The 18,577-nt window shown below is 49.9% G+C and overlaps 1 protein-coding gene across 1 annotated transcript; it reads left to right on the top strand.

Moving 5' to 3' along the window:
• Positions 1-4,264: 4,264 nt before the first annotated feature.
• Positions 4,265-16,827, top strand: CCDC198 (coiled-coil domain containing 198). Its single transcript, XM_009478489.1, has 6 exons — positions 4,265-4,481; positions 7,570-7,646; positions 12,619-12,705; positions 13,416-13,514; positions 13,944-14,109; positions 16,583-16,827. Exons 1-6 carry the CDS (start codon positions 4,265-4,267, stop codon positions 16,825-16,827), a joined length of 891 nt encoding a protein of 296 aa, XP_009476764.1.
• The last annotated feature ends 1,750 nt before the right edge of the window (positions 16,828-18,577 follow it).

Consider the following 18,577-nt stretch of genomic DNA (forward strand, 5'->3'; position numbering starts at 1 on the left):
TGCTGCCGTGGGCATCTCTGATGAGCCCCTCTATCGTCTCCAGCAACGCGAGGGTTTCATTTCAGCTGCACCGTCTCGTTTGCACCCCAAGGAAAACGCCAGTTGTCATCCGGCAGCTGCATTATCAGATTCTCCTTCACACCAGGGCCCGGCTTTCTGGAAGGAAAATAAAACGTGCTGCGAATAACCCGCCTCGAGCATCGCCGCCTGCACGCGCCCTCTCCAGAGGGCTCAGCGACCAGGCACCGCGGACAGTGTTATCTCAGCACCGCCGCTACCCTCAGCCTTGGCTGGGATAAGATGAACGTCGCCTGTTAATACAAGCAACAAGCAGCAGAGGGAGGAACGAGCCGTAGTTCTTGACTTTACAGATGTGTAATAACAGGATCTATTAGTCGCACCGATGTGCAGCCCAGCCAGTGAAACGGTGCTGGATTATTTTCCTCTCTTCGCTGCTCTGCTTGTTCATGCTATCGCTAGCTAAACGCACTGCAAGCATAATAAATGACAACAAGCCTGTTTGCCTTGTTACGGTTCCTTCTGCTTTACTCACCAGAGATTTCCATAAACCCCAGCTGTTATTTCAGCAGAAATCCGTGCCACCTACATTCCATCTCTTCCTGTGCCCATGTTTCCTGGGATTCGAGGGCAAAACCTGCATCAATCTCTGCAACACATCGGGTTGCTGCAACCCATCTCTTCCATTTGCCCTCCCAGCAGGTAGAAGACAAAGGGGATAGGAAACACTTACCCGACCATGCACACTTAGAATCACAGAATCGTTCACGTTGGAAAAGACCTTTGAGATCACAGAGTCCAACCGCAAACCTAACACTACCAAGTCCACCACTAAACCATGTCCCTAAGTGCCACATCTGCACGTCTTTTAAATACCTCCAGGCATGGTGCCTCAACCGCTTCCCTGGGCAGCCTGTTCCAATGCTTGACAACCCTTTCAGTGAAGGAATTTTTCCCTAATGTCCAATCTAAACCTCCCCTGGTGCAACTTGAGGCTGTTTCTTCTCATCCTACTTACACCACTACATCTTGGCATTTGGGGATTTTTTTTTCCCCCCATTGTTTTGCTTTTGGACCTTAAGCTTCCTCCCCTCTCCCCGATCTCCATGACAAGCCATGATGCTCTGACAAGTGGCTGCCTTCCCCATGGTTTGGCACATCTTGCACACTGTGGAAAGCCACACGCAGAGCTGTGACAGTAATTAAAAATTCATTTCCAAGGAGAAGTTTCAAGGCAGAGGCAATCCACTGCTGCGGCTGGACCTTAGATGGGTGCCCTGTGCCAAATCCTCCCCTTGGTTCGCCTTTGCTCCACGAACTGCTCCTCTGTGGGGAACATGCCCTGCCCCCAGTCACAGCACTGCCCTACCCTTGGGCTTTTCCCTGTATCTTCCTTAAAACAAAGGCATCGGAACACTTAGGAGTCAATGATTTCATTTTGACTGCAATAAATTTGCTGGAAAATCCAATTCTGGCAACAACAGCGTCACTTACAGGTTCCAGCTCACTTTGGTGGAGGGTTTCAGGCAGTAAATGAAGTGGGAGAAAGTTTTCACTCTCCTGGGAGGGACCATGTGCTGTCCCTAACAGCAATGTATGGGACCAAAGCTCCTTCCAGCCCCATGTTTCTACAGCACAGCGCTTGGGAATCCAACGGAACCTTCACTACAGATAGAAGGCTGCATTAAAGTTAAAGAAAAGGATGAGCTTCACATCACCAGGAGGGCAGTGATGAAGCCAGCCTGAAGCTCAGGCTTGCCTCAACCCATCCTTCCCCCCATCAACTGGCCTTAAAGACAGGTTTAAGCGAGGGGGTTAACACGGGATTACTTTGTGCTGTAGCGGGGCTGTCACCACTCACCCTCGAGCCGAGCAGGTTGAAACGATGCCAATAACCACGGTCTCTACCACCACACACGGACGGCTCACCCAGCAAACCCCAACACCCTGCACAACCACGGTCCAGGGAGCCCAGGTAAAGACATGAAGGGGTAATTTTGGGCCAGCAGTTGGAAGTGATAATATTTGGGAGCCTCTTGCAGTACCATTGGGCCCTTCTGGGACCCAGTTCAACCGCAAGCTTGCTCTCGGTTTGCCCCAGCAACCTGCAGGAAGGGCATCTTTTTGCAGCCTGCCTTCCTCCCACTGCCCCAAACCCGCAGCTGCTGCTCTTGGCCCTCTTGGCTTTACAAAGTAAAGGCATGTGGAGATCAAAGCACCGCTCCGAAGTACACAGATGCTGAGATTTTAAGGATTTGCTGGGAGATACCAGTCATTAACTGATGCAGCATCAAGGTGCTGAGCAGTGCTGTCAGGCTGACATCCTTGGGCATGGGTACCACAGAGCCGTACCGCAGCAGGGGAGGTGGGGCCCAGCACTCGTGAACCGGTTGGAAGGATGCTGCATCACCTTTAAATGCAAAAGGGAACATCTCTTCACCTAGAGCTCCGCCAGATGAAGTGCTTGGAGCAGCGTCAGCCCCAGGTATGTCTGTCCCTTTGCAATCCCCTTCCCTAAATCACCATGCAACAGGCTGTGGTGCCGTCCTGCACGGCAGAGGGGGAAACCCATCTGACAGGGAGGGAAACCCGGCCAAGAGAGTGGGGTTGGCAGCACGGGGAGCAGTGGGACCCTGCGAGGATTTCAGCAGGGCCAGTGCCACAGCATCACACCCCGGTGAAACCCCCAGATACAGCATGACAGGCGCTAGCTTTAACATCCATGGGGGTTTTCCACTGCTCCGACACATCCATCATTGCATTTAATCCACAGTCTTCCCAAGCTGCTTAACAGGAATTACCTGTTCTCAGCAGGGGAGTGGGAAAGGGAAGAAAAAAAAAAAAAAAACAAACATTAAGCATTGAGAAACTCAGGAGGGATGCAGAGTGTTGATTTCATATTTTCATTTGAAAAAGAAGGGGGAAAAAAAATATTACAGACTAAGCTTCTCTGCTCCCTCATGCCCTGTGTGTCACATTGTAAACCAAAGTCACAAGTGATGTTGGTGCTTTGCGGCTGGAAACATGAACTGGCTGGGCTACTCCAGGGATGAATAATTTTTTCTGGGAGGTGCCACCCCTGGCTGGTGGCATTTTGCAGCTCAAAACCTCCCCGTTTCCATCAAGGGGGAGCTGAGTGGTTTATCCGTGGATCTACCAGCCATGAGTGCTGGACACTTGGCTCTGCAGTGATCCTCATTTCCCTGCGGAACCCTCCTCCCAGCACTCCTCTCCCAAGAGAAAAGCCAAAAGAGGCCCCGACTGCTCCAAACATACAGGATAGTTCCAGAAATCCCAGTGGGATGACCTTCTGCTAAATGAACCGTGGCTCTGACACATGTTGGGGTCTCCCTCCCACACTCAGCGTTTGCTGGTTTCCACGTGTTCCACAGCAGAGCCCACAGGTGCTCCGACCTCCTCCCGCAACCCTATTCCTGCCAAAAACCCCACCCTGCAATACTAAACGTGTTGCATAAATAATCCTCCCTACGTATTTTTCCAACCATTCCACCTTGGAAATGAACGACTGACTCCCTAGAGCTCCGAGGAACCTGTGCCCTCTGAACCCCCTCATTCTCCTTGGGAATGGAAAGGAAGACACAAAACAGAGATGTGTAGGTCTTTCCCTTATGCACCGATCCTGCTGCGCTTGGCCCATATCCTGCAGCAGCTCCAAAGCTGCAGAACATGACTCACTTTGGCTGATGTTTTCAGGTGGGTTTGTGCTAAAGCCGCATTTTTTTCCAGCAGTGCTACTGGCCTGCAGGAGCAAAGGCGGAAGATGCTCCTCTGGCAGCCCCTGTCCCCAGGCTGCTTCCCCAATGCAGGGTGGGAGATGTTTTAACCCTTCTGGTGCTCCGAGGATTGAATTTCCCTCCAAAACCTGAAGATTTAGCAAAAGAGCTTCTTGTAGAAATACCTCCAGGTCAGCCAGTGACCAGCTGAGGTGGTGCCCCAGTTGAAAAATCACTTGTAGGTAAAAACCCCAAAGCTTCCCCAGGGCTTGGCGCTGGCTCCCCGAGCTGCTTTCCCCTCCTCCGTCAGCAGCAGCCACCTCTTGTCCCTGCGGGGGAATGGCCGGGGCCAGGTCAATGTTTAACCGAGCAGGGAAGGATGTGTGGGCACGTCTGTGGGAGACAGCCCCAGCCCCAGCAGCGAGCTCCCCAGGAACCGCGGTCGCTTGCAAGGGTCCCTCCGTGTCCAGGGAGAGGTTTTCCTTCTCCTTTCAAAGCCACTGCTCTGCAAAATGGGCCTGGGCTCTTCCAAGGTGCACCCCAAGGTGACCAAGGTGGCACCAATGCATGGCGGGGAGGACCTGCCTGCTCTCACCACCCCATTCTGGCTCTCCAGCTTGCCCGGAGAGCCCAGCCTGCATCCACCGGCCGCAGCGGAGTGGGGAAAACCCACATTTCACTGGCAACTTCCACCTCTCCGGGAGACCTGGTATGGGAGAGCCTCTTCAGGTAAGGGGGTCACCAACGAATTACTGCGAAGCGCAGGGCGGAGACCCACTGGGCATCAGCTGGGGCCATGGGTTTGCTTGCTGCAGCGCGGGGTGGGTGTAGGTCTGTGCACGTGCCATTCTGCATCAGTAGCTTTTTGCCATTCCCAGGACATTTTAGCTTTGGGAAAACTCATTTCCTGCCACCCCCCTCAGCCTGTTTTGAAAAGCGTCTCAGTCACCAGAGCCCAAATCCCAGGCTCCTTACTCCCACCGGTCATCCCCCTGGGAACAGCCCCACTGCGCAGCATTGACCTGGCATGCAGTGACACCAGCCTGCATCCGAGCAAGCCCTTCTACAGCAGCCCCGTAACTCCTGGTTATACACCTGTTCCGCTCACCTGCTGCCACTGGGCATATCGATATCATTAGCTTAATTAGAATTAGATTCTGGGTAATGTGCTCAGCAGGTAAAATTCAACATTAAAATAAATTATAGCCATGTCTCGCACAGGGCTAATTTCATAAGCCAAGAGGCAGAGGAAGGCAAATAGCGTAGCTCTGCGTGTTTTTCTATGAGTGGCACCGTACAGCCTCTCCTGCAGCCTTTCACAGCAGGGTTTAGACTCCATCCATAGCCAAACCCTTCCCGGAGGCAAGGAGGGAGGTTTGCACCCATCTGAAAGCAGGTGCGTAGCTCCGTACAACAAGCTGGATGGTGGCAGACAGCTTCCCACAGCCACGTTAGGTGACCGTAGGAAGAAACCCCCATGAACACCAACGTGATTTGAGGAAGGGCAACGCAGAAGAAGGAGGATCTGCAGCCCTAGCACCCCCTCCCCTCTTTTCCATTTCCACAAATGAATTTCTGACACATGCCAAACAGCATTAAGCACTGCTGCTTCACCAGGGGCTGGATATTTCCTTCAAAATCATCCACCAAGAGGCATCAGGAGAAGGTGAAAGCAAATAAACCTCTGGTGCGATAGCAGTGATGCTCCCGAAGCCAGAGGTCCTGCAGCAAATACAGATCAGGTCTGGCTGTACAACAGGGGTTTTCAAGTACTTCATGACAGCAGGAGCAACCAAACATTCCTGTTCTGGAAAATTATCATCACTGGGTATTTAACAAGTTCTTGTAAAACGTGTACTTCCATAAAAAACTTTGAAACTCCCTCAATAAATGTCATTTTCTATTACTTTTCATTTTCAGAAATAAAAAGAGGATGCTCAGGAGTACTGGAGCGATGTATTAGCTTGAGCTGCTGTCCAAATAAGCAAAGCCTTCAAGAGAATAGGTTTTATTTGGTTTATGAGGGTTCATCTTGGCTTGTGTTAAATCCCGCTTCCTCCAGCGGGGAGGATCCTTGCCGAGAATCTAAAGTGCAAGGGTGAAAAATAAAAGTCACGAGAATGACTGCAGCTTGGGCCCCGTGCTCCCTCAGTGGTGGCTGTGGGGGGGGGACACCGCTGTCCCCCCCGGCAGCATCACGGGGGTGTGCCAGGGACCCCCCTGCCCCAGGACCGAGCAGGTTTGGGGACAGCGAGCACCTGGCTCCCAGTTCTGTGTCTGTAGAAGGTAAGGGCAAATCTCCTACAAGACACATGCATGGGTAGGAATAATTTAAATATATTAAAAGAAAAAAAAAAATCTCATAAGGTAGAAATAACTTCCCCAAAGCCGTACACCTTGCCAGAACAAGCTTGTCCCAAGCCCCAGCCCCTTGCCTGTGCCAGGTCCCACCTTCCCAGCACCATGAGCCACCTCCTTACATTTTACTTCCCCCTTAGAAATTCTTTAGGCGCTAATTTGTCCTGCAGATTGAGAGGCAATAACTTAATCCCCCCCCTGCCTTTTGCTATTACAAGCTGCTATTTCAGCATGTGCTCCCCAGCAGCTGAAGTCTGTCTCCGGAGGAGCTGCCTGCACTGGAAATTTTCACTTCAGGCACCCATTTCTGCATATGCAGAGCAGCTGCAGCTTTGCCCAGCGGTTAATCATTGCCGGTGCTCAGCAGAGCCCAGCAATCATTTATCTGATAGAGTCACCATCTCCTCCCACACCCCAGTGCCCTCCCTTCCATCACCTCCTCTCTCCCTTCTCCAAGAGCCCTGCCTCGGTAATCTTCCATGGGGCTCATTTAAAGGGACCACTGAAGTTCCGCATAAAGTGACCTCCAAATTATTATTTGTCTTTTTAATATAACCATTAAGTTTGGCATCAACTGTAATGCAATTCCTGCACTTTATCCCCAACTCTCCTCCCCTGCAGCCACCTCAGGGCTCCCACCACATGGGAGCAGGAGCTGCTCAGCAACGCCTCGCTCAACCCCACGTATGAAATGGCACTTGAATGCACCAAGACAGGTTTTGGGGACAATACGTGGGATAGAGAAACTCTTTTGTAAAAGAAATACTTGCTGCATGTGTAAGTAGTTACTTGTGCAACAACAACAACAAAAAAAGAGGCAGCGGTATCCACAGAAGAGCACCAGCACAGAACAGACCGGAGTCCAGACCACATTCAGGCCTCAGTGAAAGCACTGCTTTCATGACTAACAGGTGATCGCTGGTGTGTAGCACGTTATTTCAGGCTGATTTCCAAAGACGATGAGGGTCTGTGGTCATACCACTTCTCTGTCCATAACCCACCAACTTCTGAACCCACTGGCTGGCTGTAGCCCAGCTCTGCTGCGGTCAGTAAAAGCGTCAGAGGTGTTTCTCAGTTCCACCAAAAAATAACAATAATAATAAGGTCTCAGGGACTGAGTAGCAAGGACAGATCCAAACTGCCACCTGTTCCGCATTTTAAATGCTCTGGGAGGCCACAGGAGACATGGAAGGTGGTTATTGTCACATATAGGATGCATGAGATGGTGTAGAGGGAAGTAGCAGAGGTACGTGGCAGACGTTTGTTAGAAACCACAGGTACAGGTATTGCTTTCTGCAGCTAATAGAATAACTTACACCATGTGTTACTGGGGTATACCGAGAGACATTAGTAGGACATGCCAACCAAGAAACAAGGGCAGAAAACTATTCCTGACTACAGTCTAGCAGTTGATGATCACCCAAAAGTAACTTCTTCCTTTTCTTCTCTAATCTTTAAGGGCCCCTTTCTTTCAACACTGTGCTGGAAAAGGGAGAAACCAGCATCATTAAACAGCATCCGCCTCGAAGACCTCAAGTAAGATGAATTTGTAAAGCTCCCTATGAGTTGCTCCAGTTGATGCGTTGACGTGGGCTTTCTTGGGGACACGGGCACATGTCACAGCAGCACGGTGGGGGAAACAAATATCCTACAGCAATGCAAGTAGGAGGTCCTATCTCTAGATGATCATCCCTAGATGAGCTTTATCACCAGCCCAAGTTTGATACCTGGAGCAGAGCAGGTACATTGACCACAGAGAGGTTATTTTTTGTTCATTAGCACAAGGGAGAGGACTTCACCTTCCAAGAACAGCCAAAGAGCAACCAACACAGCGAAGCCCTACCTTTGCCCTCCTGCCCGATTCCATGGGTCGTGCCTCACTGGCCAGCCCTTGCGTGCTATGGAGATACCCAATGAGGACACGTGTCCCAGCACTGGCCATGAGGCCACCTCTCCTCTAATGACCCACTTTCCTTTGTGGTGCCTGGGTACCTGTGGCCAAATCTTAGTGCTCCCATGGGGCTGCTGTGGCCAAGGCAGAGCCCTTTGCAGAAGGGATCCAGCTGGCATCACTTGGGTCTGGTTGTGGCTTTTCAGGCCAAATATCCCATCAAGGTCTGGCATCAGCTTAGGGGCAGAGAGGCAGGTAAAGCAGACAGATGTGCTTTGCAATAGGGGCTGGTGAAAGTGCAGAGCAATTATTTTAGGTTTCAAGAATTATTATGCACACCATGTTCCTACACATACCTTCACCTTCTCCCCTCAATAGCACTGTATTTGCATGTGCACATGCACACATCTGTATATAGATTCATAGAATCATTTAGGTTGGAAAAGACCTTTAAGATCATCCAGTCCAACCATTAACCTAACACTACCAACTCCACCACTAAACCAATTAAGGGAAGAGTAATCATTTCATGTTTCCTGGCTTGGTGGCTGGATTTTTTATTTGATGAAAGTAAAAACTAGGAATCATTAAGGTTGGAAAGGACCTCTAAGATCATCAGTCCAACCATCAACCCAGCACCCCCATGCCCACTAAACCATGTCCCAAAGTGCCACGTCTACCTGTTTTTTGAACCCCTCCAGGGATGTGGACTCCACCACCTCTCTGGGCAGCCTGTTCCAATGCCTGACCACTCTTTCCGTGAAGAAATTTCTCCTAATATCCAATCTAAACCTCCCCTGGTGCAGCTTGAGGCCATTTCCTCTCATCCTACCACTAGTTACTTGGGAGAAGAGACACAACATTTATATCTAGATATAAAAAAAACCCTCCCCAAACAAACAAAAACCACCCTTGTTCACTCCTCCATGACCTTCCTTTTCCCTTCCTGCACTTCCCAGATCCTTTCTCCTCCAAGCCCTGAAACCCATGACTCTGCCTGACCTGGCAATCGGGGTTTTCCCCACACAAGAGTTATCACAACATAACTAAAGATCCAAAAATATATTTATATCCATATAATTTACTGCAAAGGAAAGGAAACACTGCTAGTGTACCATGCTGCACAAGGGTTAGAGTTGCCATTTCATTTAAAAAAAAAAGTTACAAGAAGCCCTTCAGATGCATTTTCTGTGCTGATATTTTTATGCACTGATGCGTTATAAAATATAAAACCTGAGTGAGGCTCAGGCCATCACATGCTCACAGGGCTAAGCTGGAGCTGCATTACTGGGGCTGTACAATTCTTGCTGTGAATCAGGTTATTTAAAACCCAGACCCAGAGAAGCACACTGCTTTCTGTACTCCACCTGCATTTTCATCACTTCTCCACACCCTCCCAAACCAGCCAGTACTTCCAACTTCCCATCTCTTACCTGCTTGCTGTTTAAGATGCAAAGCTGTCAGTGTTTGGCCAAGACTGAGCTCTCCCACCTTCCCTACATGCCTACAGAGGGTTAGGGAGGGACACTGGGGACACCAGGCTCAGCCCTGCTCTGGATGCCCCAGAGCTGCAGCTCCCCTGTGTTGCTTCTCAGATCTTTCTCCTTCAGAGCCCCTGCCTGAAGCTTTCAGCTGCATTTCTTCTCTGCTGCTTGACCCAGGTCTGGGAGCTCCAAAACTGAGAGCAAACAGGGCTTAGAGGAATAAATCAGGCAGGGAAAGGGAACAGCTTGAGCAGACCCCTCCAAGCATGAGTACAGCAGAGTGTCCTGCTTGGGGAAGCTAGAAATAAGCCTCCCACACTCTCATTAGGCAGGACTTTCAATCAGCAAATTAAGGGCAAATGTTGTACCTGCTGCTAAGACCCCTCTAAGAGAGCCCAGCTGCATGGTGCACATCAGCAGCCTAATTAGGTGGCTGGAGGGAGCCCTCAGCAGTCAGTGGCTGGGGACAAGTGGAGGCAAACGTGCCTCTTGGCTGTTTAACCTGCGGAAGAGATGTATTTTCCTTGACTGACCATGTTCTTTGTAGCACTCCCGTAGGTGCTGGGTCATCCCAGCACTGGGGGCAGCTTGGGCCAGCCCTGGGACTGCCCTGGCTTACACCAGCACCTGGGTTACACAGCTGGGCAGGCACCTGTGTAACCCACTGCAATTAAAATCCTTGAGTGAACATCTCGCTTCCCTGCACTGATCTGAGACCCCCCTGTTTCTCCCTGAGACCATCTCCGTTCTCCCCAAATTTGGTGACAAACCCTCTGCGCATGTCCCACAACAGCAAACCCGCTGAAGCAGGGAGGCCTTTGCTCAAGCCTTCCTTGCTGTGATTAAGGTCTTTTTAATAGAATAAAGAACCAGATGGGGTCCGTTGAAACCCAGGCTGCGGCTCTGGCCGAGACTGGTGGCTTCAGAGAGCCCAGGTGGCCACCAACTATTGAATAATGTGTCCCCGGATTTGGTGGGAGAATGAGGCAGCAGCACCTGGAATGACCCCAGCTACACCCGGTGAACTGTCATGTGGAATCACAGCCTCGTTTAAAAATCTCCTACCAGCATGTAATTTTTAGTCACTGATCTTATTTCTGTTACAGCTGTATTTATGTATTATTAATACACTGATAATACTCCTTGCAGGACAACATGACTGGTAATCCTACCCCTCGTAATCCTACCCCGTGCTTCTGCCATTGCTGTTAGGAAGTGTAAACAGCACCAGCAAAACCCCTTTTCCCTGCAGGAATATTTTCAAAGACAGCAGAGCAGGATGACGTGGCCTTCTCAAGGACTTTTAGAGGATTTTGGTCAGGGAGTATTTCCAGAGAAAAATCCCGTGAGGTTCACAGAGACGAAAGAAAAGAGTTGATTTTCCAGCCTGCGACACAACTTCAGCCGAAAGCCTGAAACTCGGCTTCCCCGCCAGGCGCAGCAAGATGAGCGATAGATGCGGGAGCTCGTCTGCCTTCAGCCACCCCGCGCTGGCTGCCTTGGTGGCATCTGGGAGTGATGCACAGCCGGGCCCGCAGTTTGTGGCGTCACATGCTGCCATCTAGTGCCATTTTTTCAGTTTCATATTCAGTTTTGTGGGTTGTTTTGGGTTTTGGTTTTTTTTTTTTTGATGCTGAAAGACGTGTGAGCTTGGTGTTTGGGGCTGACGAGGGCTGCCTCCTTTACAAGATGCTGCTGACTATTTCCGTCCTGCGCTATTGGATGCTTAGACTTACAGGATGCCTCAAAATTACAGCTCAGGCTTTGGCAGCGGTTCAGTGCAGACAGCCGGAGGCATGTCACAGTTTAGAGGACACTCCAGTTCATATCCAGGAGGTTAATGATGCCCCACATAAAGTGTAAGTCAGGTCTTACTGATGAAGTCATACAATCATAGAATCATTTAGGTTGGAAAAGACCTTTAAGATCATCCAGTCCAACCATTAACCTAACACTACCAAGTCCACCACTAAACCAATTAAGGGGAGAGGAATCATTTCATGTTTGCTGGCTTGGTGGCTGGGTTATTTTTTTAATGAAAGTAAAACCAGGAATCATTAAGGTTGGAAAGGACCTCTAAGATCATCAGTCCAACCATCAACCCAGCACCACCATGCCCACTAAACCATGTCCCAAAGTGCCACCTCTGCCCGTTTTTTGAACACTTCCAGGGATGGGGATTCCAGCACCTCTCTGGGCAGCCTGTTCCAATGCTTGACCACTCTTTCCATGAAGAAATTTTTCCTAATATCCAATCTAAACCTCCCCTGACGGAGATTGACCCCATTTCCTCTTGTCTTATCGCTAACTACTTGGGAGAAGAGACCAACACCCACCTCCCTACCCCCTCCTGTCAGGCAGCTGCAGAGAGCAATAAGGTCTCTCCTCAGCCTCCTCTTCTCCAGGCTGAACAACAAGTCCTTGATGATGCTCCCCTTAATTTTTATGGAAGCTGTACTGAGCTCCCATCCTAGGAGGGGGACACTGGCAATATCAAGCCATGAAATGACCCAGTATCATGTAGTAGCTTGGCACAATTTAAGGAGACAACTTAGGTCCTTAAGATAAAAACCCATGCTTAGGGCAGACTGTAAAGCAAGTCTCTGCCCACTTGCAGTTTGTAGCATGCACAATCCTGCAGAGAAAGGTCGTACTCAGGCCAACCTAAAAGATACTGGTTGGACGGAAGGAATGGTGCTCTGGGTCTCAGGTATCTGGGATCTGCCCTTGGATGACCTGCTAGGAGACTTTATATTAAATTATGATACCTCTCCATGCTTCAGCTTCAACATGAAGCAATCTGGCCTGGGGTTTTTCTTCACTCTGGTCTTGGCTGGAGCCCTGGGCACTGCTGAGGCTCATAGAGAAATACCTACAGGGATGAAACTAATGTCAAACTGGGTTTTTGCTGCTTTGACTCTAATGCGGGAGATTCCCCCAGTTTTGTCCACTCCCAAAGCACCTAAGGAGATGTTCATCTCCCTGAGCATCTGCTAGAGATGCCAATCTCCTTCCTGTATCCCAAGCAGCCAGGCCAGAATTGGAGCTGGAAAAACATCAAGGTAGTTTCATATCAGGTTTTATCATTGTGTGGAACAAGCAATGCTGAATATTATAAATATTGGACTTGTAGAGGCTTGAACCCGCTGGCCCTCTGCAAGCAATCGCTCCTGCAAAGCCCTGGAGTCAGCAGGAAGTGGCTGCAAGCCCAAAACCAAAGGTAAGTGCATGGGTTGAGCCCTGTGCCCAGGTCGTTGCTGGCTGCAGGCTCCTTTCCCTCGTGGTTCAGGCGCCTCAAAGAGCTGAAGAGCAGAAGCTGGTAGTTTACACCGGCTGTGTTCCCATCCCTGGCTAAGCCCAGGAACCGGCTGAAACACCGATGTGTGGGTGAAAGGATATAAAATAAGAGGAAAGTTTTTGACTCTCCAGCATGACAGTTCCCTGCATGAGGCGGACCTGCTGAGCGAGGACCTTAAATATTTCTGAGGCTAAAGGTTTGAGGACCACTTTTTTAAATGGCTGAGCAACTCGAACACCCACCACTTGCAGTCGGCAGGGAGAGGGTTGCAAGCGCTGTGTGCCGTAAACACCCCTTGCAACCCCTAACATGCAAAAGTGGTTCCTCCCTTCGGATCATGAGATTATCTTGGACAGCCGACTCAAAGCAGTAACACCTCGGGGAGGGCAGAAGCATGTGTACATTGTTTTAATGAAGATTTTTTTTCCACCATGCCCCAAAGCTGTGAGATAAACTGCAAGCGCAGTGGAAATCTGTGATAAATTGCTGCAAGCTGGCTACGCAGGGAGACGCTCGCTGCCTTTATCCAGGGAGCGCCCAAGGGGCCGGGCGTGGATTTGTGAGCTGGTGGCTGTTCCTTTCTCTTTCAGAAGATGCAGGTGTATTTATTTATGTTTTTAAACAACTTGTAGGCTCTGGAGAAGAGGGGGCAAAGCCCGAGACACCTCCCTGGCAGGCGGCAGCACTTGCACAAGCTGCAGATGCTGGACTTGACCCGCAGGCGCCGAGAGGTAATGCTGAGATGGATTTGGGGAGAGGCTGGGGCTTCCCCTCTCTGACGGGGGTCTGCCCATCCCTGGTGTCTCTCCCATGGACCCAGAGGCTTAAAGCCTGTTGCTGGGAAGAGCAAATGAAGCTTTCCTGGTGGTTTAGGCAAAGGCAAGGTGGGGAGCATCCCCGGGGTCCCCATGATCAGTAATTACTTCTGATTTTTGCAACGCTTTGGCCTCATTTGGCCGTGGCCGATGGCGAAACCAGAAAATCTCTGTCCCGGTTGTAGTCTGTCACATACCCAGTTTGGCAAATACCATTTGCCCTGGTTAAACTGCTCAGCTGCGTAATTATTTTCAGTGCCAGCCCCCTAATGATATGCCGCTTTGAGCTGTTAAAACGTGTCTGCTCATCTGCTGCTTGTGTTGACAACTCGTTTGCAAACCCAGGCAGAGCTGAAGCGAAATCTCCACAGGGAGGCAAAAATCAATAAACAAAAAATCAAGGAATTCAGCCCGAAGAAAGTCCTTGACACTCTCCAGAGGGACAACAGCGCCGAAAGCCGAGACCTCGTCCCTGCTGAGCACAATCAGCATTTTCATGGAGACGACTGTGGTAAGTAGAGTAATTTTCCAAGGAGATGTAAAACTCACCAGCCTCTTAAATGTCATCGAGGAAGTTTCCCTATGGAAGCTACTTCCACTGCTCCATCTCCTGCTGTGACAAGGTGCAAGTTCAAAAGATTGGAGGGGGTGGGGAAAGCAGTGACATGTGGTCGTAAGGCAGAAGTGTTGGGATGCCTCAGAGCGGGACACAGGTCTCTGGGCTGCTTCTCTGATAGCATCCAAACAGACCTGAGTAGAGGTGAATTAAGAGCCATGGAATAGCCATAGGGGCATAAAAGCGAAGTCCCCAGGGCCGGGCCCCTTCAGGAGCAGGTTTCCGCCGGCAGAAGAGTCTCAGCTTGTCCCACATGTCCCCTGCACGGCAAACTGAGTGCAAGGACAGAGGGTGTCCCTGGGGTCCCGTGTCCTTGGAGAGGCAGGGAGTCCATTGGGCAAAAACATCCCAGGAGATGAGCATATAGACCGCTGCATAGGTGAAAGTACACGGGCTGGGGGGAACCTTGGAAGCTCCACCAACATGATGGCCAAAGGGGTGAAGGAGAAAAAAAAAAATGGAAAATGACTGCCTGAAGATCAAGCCTTCGAAGAGGTTTTGCCCCTTGCCCTCTGCCCCAGCACTGGACACCTCCTGCCCGAGCCTGGGCCATGCTCAGGTGGACGTAGGCTGTGACAATATCACAGTGGTCACTCGGGCAGGGCTGGCAGCTGCCGATTAAAACGTGCCCTGCCAGCTTTCCTTCAAGCACAAGATACGAGTTACACTGGCAGAGTCTCCACCACAACATGCATCCATCCTCAGCTGGGGAGCTGAAGCCAAGCCCCAGCCCCAGGCTAACCCAGCGATTGCCCCGTGCAGGCCCGGAGCTGGTCCCTTCCTGGAGGGAGCGCAGGGCTGAACTGCTGGTCGCCGCAGTCATCAGTGGGTACACAACTGTGTGGCTCCCTGGCAAAATATACCACGGCACATGGTACAAACAACCCGCTCAAATCTTCAGCTGGGGTCAAGCAGGGTAGGCTTCAGAAGAGCTCTTCTACTGCACCAGGTTGGTTACATCTCAAATTTTTCTGCTCTGGAGAAAGGAAGTGTGATGTTCCCTTGCAGCAAAAGGGAAACCTGGATGATTGGAGATCGCTGGTTATTTTCAGGGACCTGGTGAGACTGTTTTTTGGGAGAACAGTCAGCCTTTCCCCCTTGGCATGCATGAAGGACTGAAGGAGGGTACCCACATACATTTTGGGATGTTGAACCTTGCAGTAAGTCTTCTCTGGCAGAGCACTCTTGGGCACATTGGGAAGCTGGAACTGGGCCCACCAGGAGAAGGAAATGGAGAATGAGCTGCTTAAGCAACAGCTGCCAGAGATCTGCTGCTGGCTTCATCATTGCATAGTCCACCAATATGTTGCATTCATATGCATGGTGTAGCCTCTGGACTCCTGCCATCCTTAAATGACCATGGGGTAAATGTTACAGTCACTGAGGCTACTCACTTTTTAGGTTCAGTTTTATATGGAAACTGCTTCCCAGTGCCCAGAGCCAGGCAATTTCCACCACAGATTTGCATCGCTCTGGGTGATGTGTAATTAAGGTGAGATGTTCCCAGTTAGACAATTTCCAGCCGTGGCTCTGTGTTACTTTCAATGTCTGATGTGAAAACGCATCAGGTGAAATTCATTTAACAGCAACAGATCTCAGCCTCTCTTGGGCATGTCTCCCTGCTGCAGCCCACACCGTAGCGCAGGAGGGAGCACGGCACGGTCCACACGCCAGCGATGCCAGCAAACACTGAGCAGGGGCTTTTCATCCCCCCGCATGCCTCGAGGATGGGCGAGCAGCAGGGATGGACGTAGCATAAATCTGGAGGGCTGACCTGTGGTGCTTTGGATTTGGCCGTGACTCCGATCTAAGCTTTGGGGCACTGGTTGATGCAGGCTGGGGGAGCAGCTGGGGGGTTGGAGATGCCAGGGCACACAAGGTGACCTTATTGTCCCCAACGAAGGGGAAATCGAAGCGGGTCTCAGCTGCCACTTCGTACTGACGTCTCCAAGACACGAGCCCTGTTCTGCTTTGCTTGCATGTGCCAACCTTCGGCACAGGCTGGAAATGTATCACTGAGGGTAAAAAATGCTTAAATCAGTGAAAAACTTGTCTGCCAGTGGACTTTCACCAGGAGAAAGGGGAACAGTCTTGGCTGCTCCTACTCCCTTGTGTTGGCCTCAGCTCTCTTCTGCTTGAGCATAAAACCATACTGCCTCTTGCCAGATTCTATAATTTCACCAAATACAATCCTGAGTATTTTGTACCTTACCCTGCCCAGTCCCGAATATGGGGGCTGGTCTTACAGGGATCTCTCAGGATCTTCTTTACATGCCTCCAGCTGCCCATAGCCATTTCCAGCTAAACTCTAAGGGACTGGGCATGCAGCTCCACAAAATAATGATACTTTTTTTTTCTTCTTCCCAAGGAAACACATGGGGTAGAGGACTCCCCAGGCAACATGATGGGTCTGAACTTTCTACAGGCAAGAGCAGGAAGGTTGACCTGTGGTTCTGCAGGGAGTCACGGACGAGGGATCTGTTCTGGGACACCTCCAGCACGGGCTCTGAGGAGTGGGAAAGGGAAGAGAAGATTTACCACAAGCCTACACTTGTGAGAACCAAGACAGAGAGAATTTCTCTCTTCGATGACTTCTTTGATAAGGATTTCTAGTGGTATGGCTTGGGGTGAGGGTTGACGTGCTGAAGAAACAAGCCCCAGCTTTGGTGGGGCTGAAACCCCCCGGGGCGGATGGACTGAGGGTGGAGACACAATGTTCGCAGTAAGCGGCATTTCTGGGAGTATGGGCCAGTGGAAAGGAGAGCTGGAAATGAGGAGATCACTGATGTGGAGTGAATAATGACTGCTTGGTTTATGTGGCTGAATCAAAATATCTGGGGAAAAAATGGCTTGGACCGAGCAACAATGAAGTGGGGGTAGAGGGAGGAGGAAGTTGGCAAAAAAAACAAGCAGAAGCTGGAAAATATTCTGGATTAACCCCAAATATTAAGTTCCAACCTAAATGAAATGTTTCACTTGCCTTTGGGTTACTCAACCTTTCTTTTTAACTTGTTTTTAACTTTATATCCTTTTCTAAACCACAAAAACCCAGTTCAAAATGCAAGGTAAAATGATTTGTTTAGGAAATCTTTAAAATAAATATTCTGGCACTTATAAAATTCTTTTTTGACATTTTTTCGGAATTTCCTCTCCTTCCCTGCCCTGAACACAGAAATACATGTACTTTCTTCAGTACTAACCTCCAGTTTTATGGATAATCTTCTGAAAAAGCTGGCTTTCATTCACTTGCCTTCTCTGTCCAGGGTTTAGCGCTGTGCAGTGAGTGGTGGAAACTGAGGGATCACCAGCATGTCCTGCAGACCCATACCCCGGTTGTGTTGGTCAAGGCTGCTGCATCCACCAAGAACTTGAACAAGCGGTCCTGTTGCAACCTGACACTTCCAACTATACTGAAAAATACAGTTATATAACGGGTACCAGATCTATCAAAGAGATCCATGCAGTTTCCATCTCTCCTAAACTGTATTTTTTCATAAAATTATCTGCTTTTCCTCATAAAACCATTTGTTATCTAAGAGAGAACTTCATCCAGTTCTCCTGTCTCCTATCTGATTGTCTTTCTAGGGCTGTAAAGGCCACCGCAGTAAAGATGCATCATCGTCGTGGAACACAGAAAGTCATTCAAGCACATATATAAAATGATTCCCCGGGATTTCAGTTACACATAGTGATATTATTGTGACAAACTGGGTATGTGGGGGACTGGTGCTACACAAGGGAGGGAGAGAGCCCACCACCAGCCCTGGCCCTGGGAAAAAGACCTGCCTGATTCCCGGCATCAATTTTACCTCTGTTTGAAGTTGCAGAGCTGATGAAGGGCATTAACTCTTCCTCATACCTCCTGCTTGTCTCCCTGGGTTGCTTTCCACTTGGTCTTTCTAAAACCTACCAGAGGGTAGCACATCTCCAAATCAGCTCATTGGCACAGGACAGGGACTCCAGGAGTAACAAACATGATTATCATCACAGCAACTTTCATTTCCTTCAGCTGGAAATCTTATCCTCATTTTTCAAGGCAGGACACCCAGAATAACTAGATCTGGAGTCAGTACTCAATTATCCAGGAGAGCGCAGGGTTTGGGTGGCTCAGGGTAGATGAGGCATGCCCTGCATCATGATCTCAAACCTGCGGTACCTCCCACAAAGCTGTTTTGGATGTGTCTGCACTGCATCCTCAGTTTCCTGGATTACACAGCCAGAAAAAGAGCAGAGGACACATTTTTTACACATATTTAGGGGAATTAGACACCCATGGCTGACTCAGTTTCAACAGTATTTAGCTATTTGTCTCTCTCAGGCTTTATTGAAAATCCCAGGCAGAGCAGGAGCTGGAAATCACAGC

This window comes from Pelecanus crispus, chromosome 6 (genome assembly GCF_030463565.1).
Source record: "Pelecanus crispus isolate bPelCri1 chromosome 6, bPelCri1.pri, whole genome shotgun sequence".
Classification (NCBI taxonomy): Eukaryota; Metazoa; Chordata; class Aves; order Pelecaniformes; family Pelecanidae; genus Pelecanus; species Pelecanus crispus.

Excerpts from the sequence above, each read along its gene's own strand:
- CCDC198 (XM_009478489.1), top strand. The coding sequence starts at position 4,265 with ATGGGCCTGGGCTCTTCCAAGGTGCACCCCAAGGTGACCAAGGTGGCA. Across the intron at positions 13,515-13,943 it reads TGACCCGCAGGCGCCGAGAG|GCAGAGCTGAAGCGAAATCT; the intron begins GTAATGCTGAGA and ends TTGCAAACCCAG. Across the intron at positions 14,110-16,582 it reads TTTTCATGGAGACGACTGTG|GAAACACATGGGGTAGAGGA; the intron begins GTAAGTAGAGTA and ends CTTCTTCCCAAG.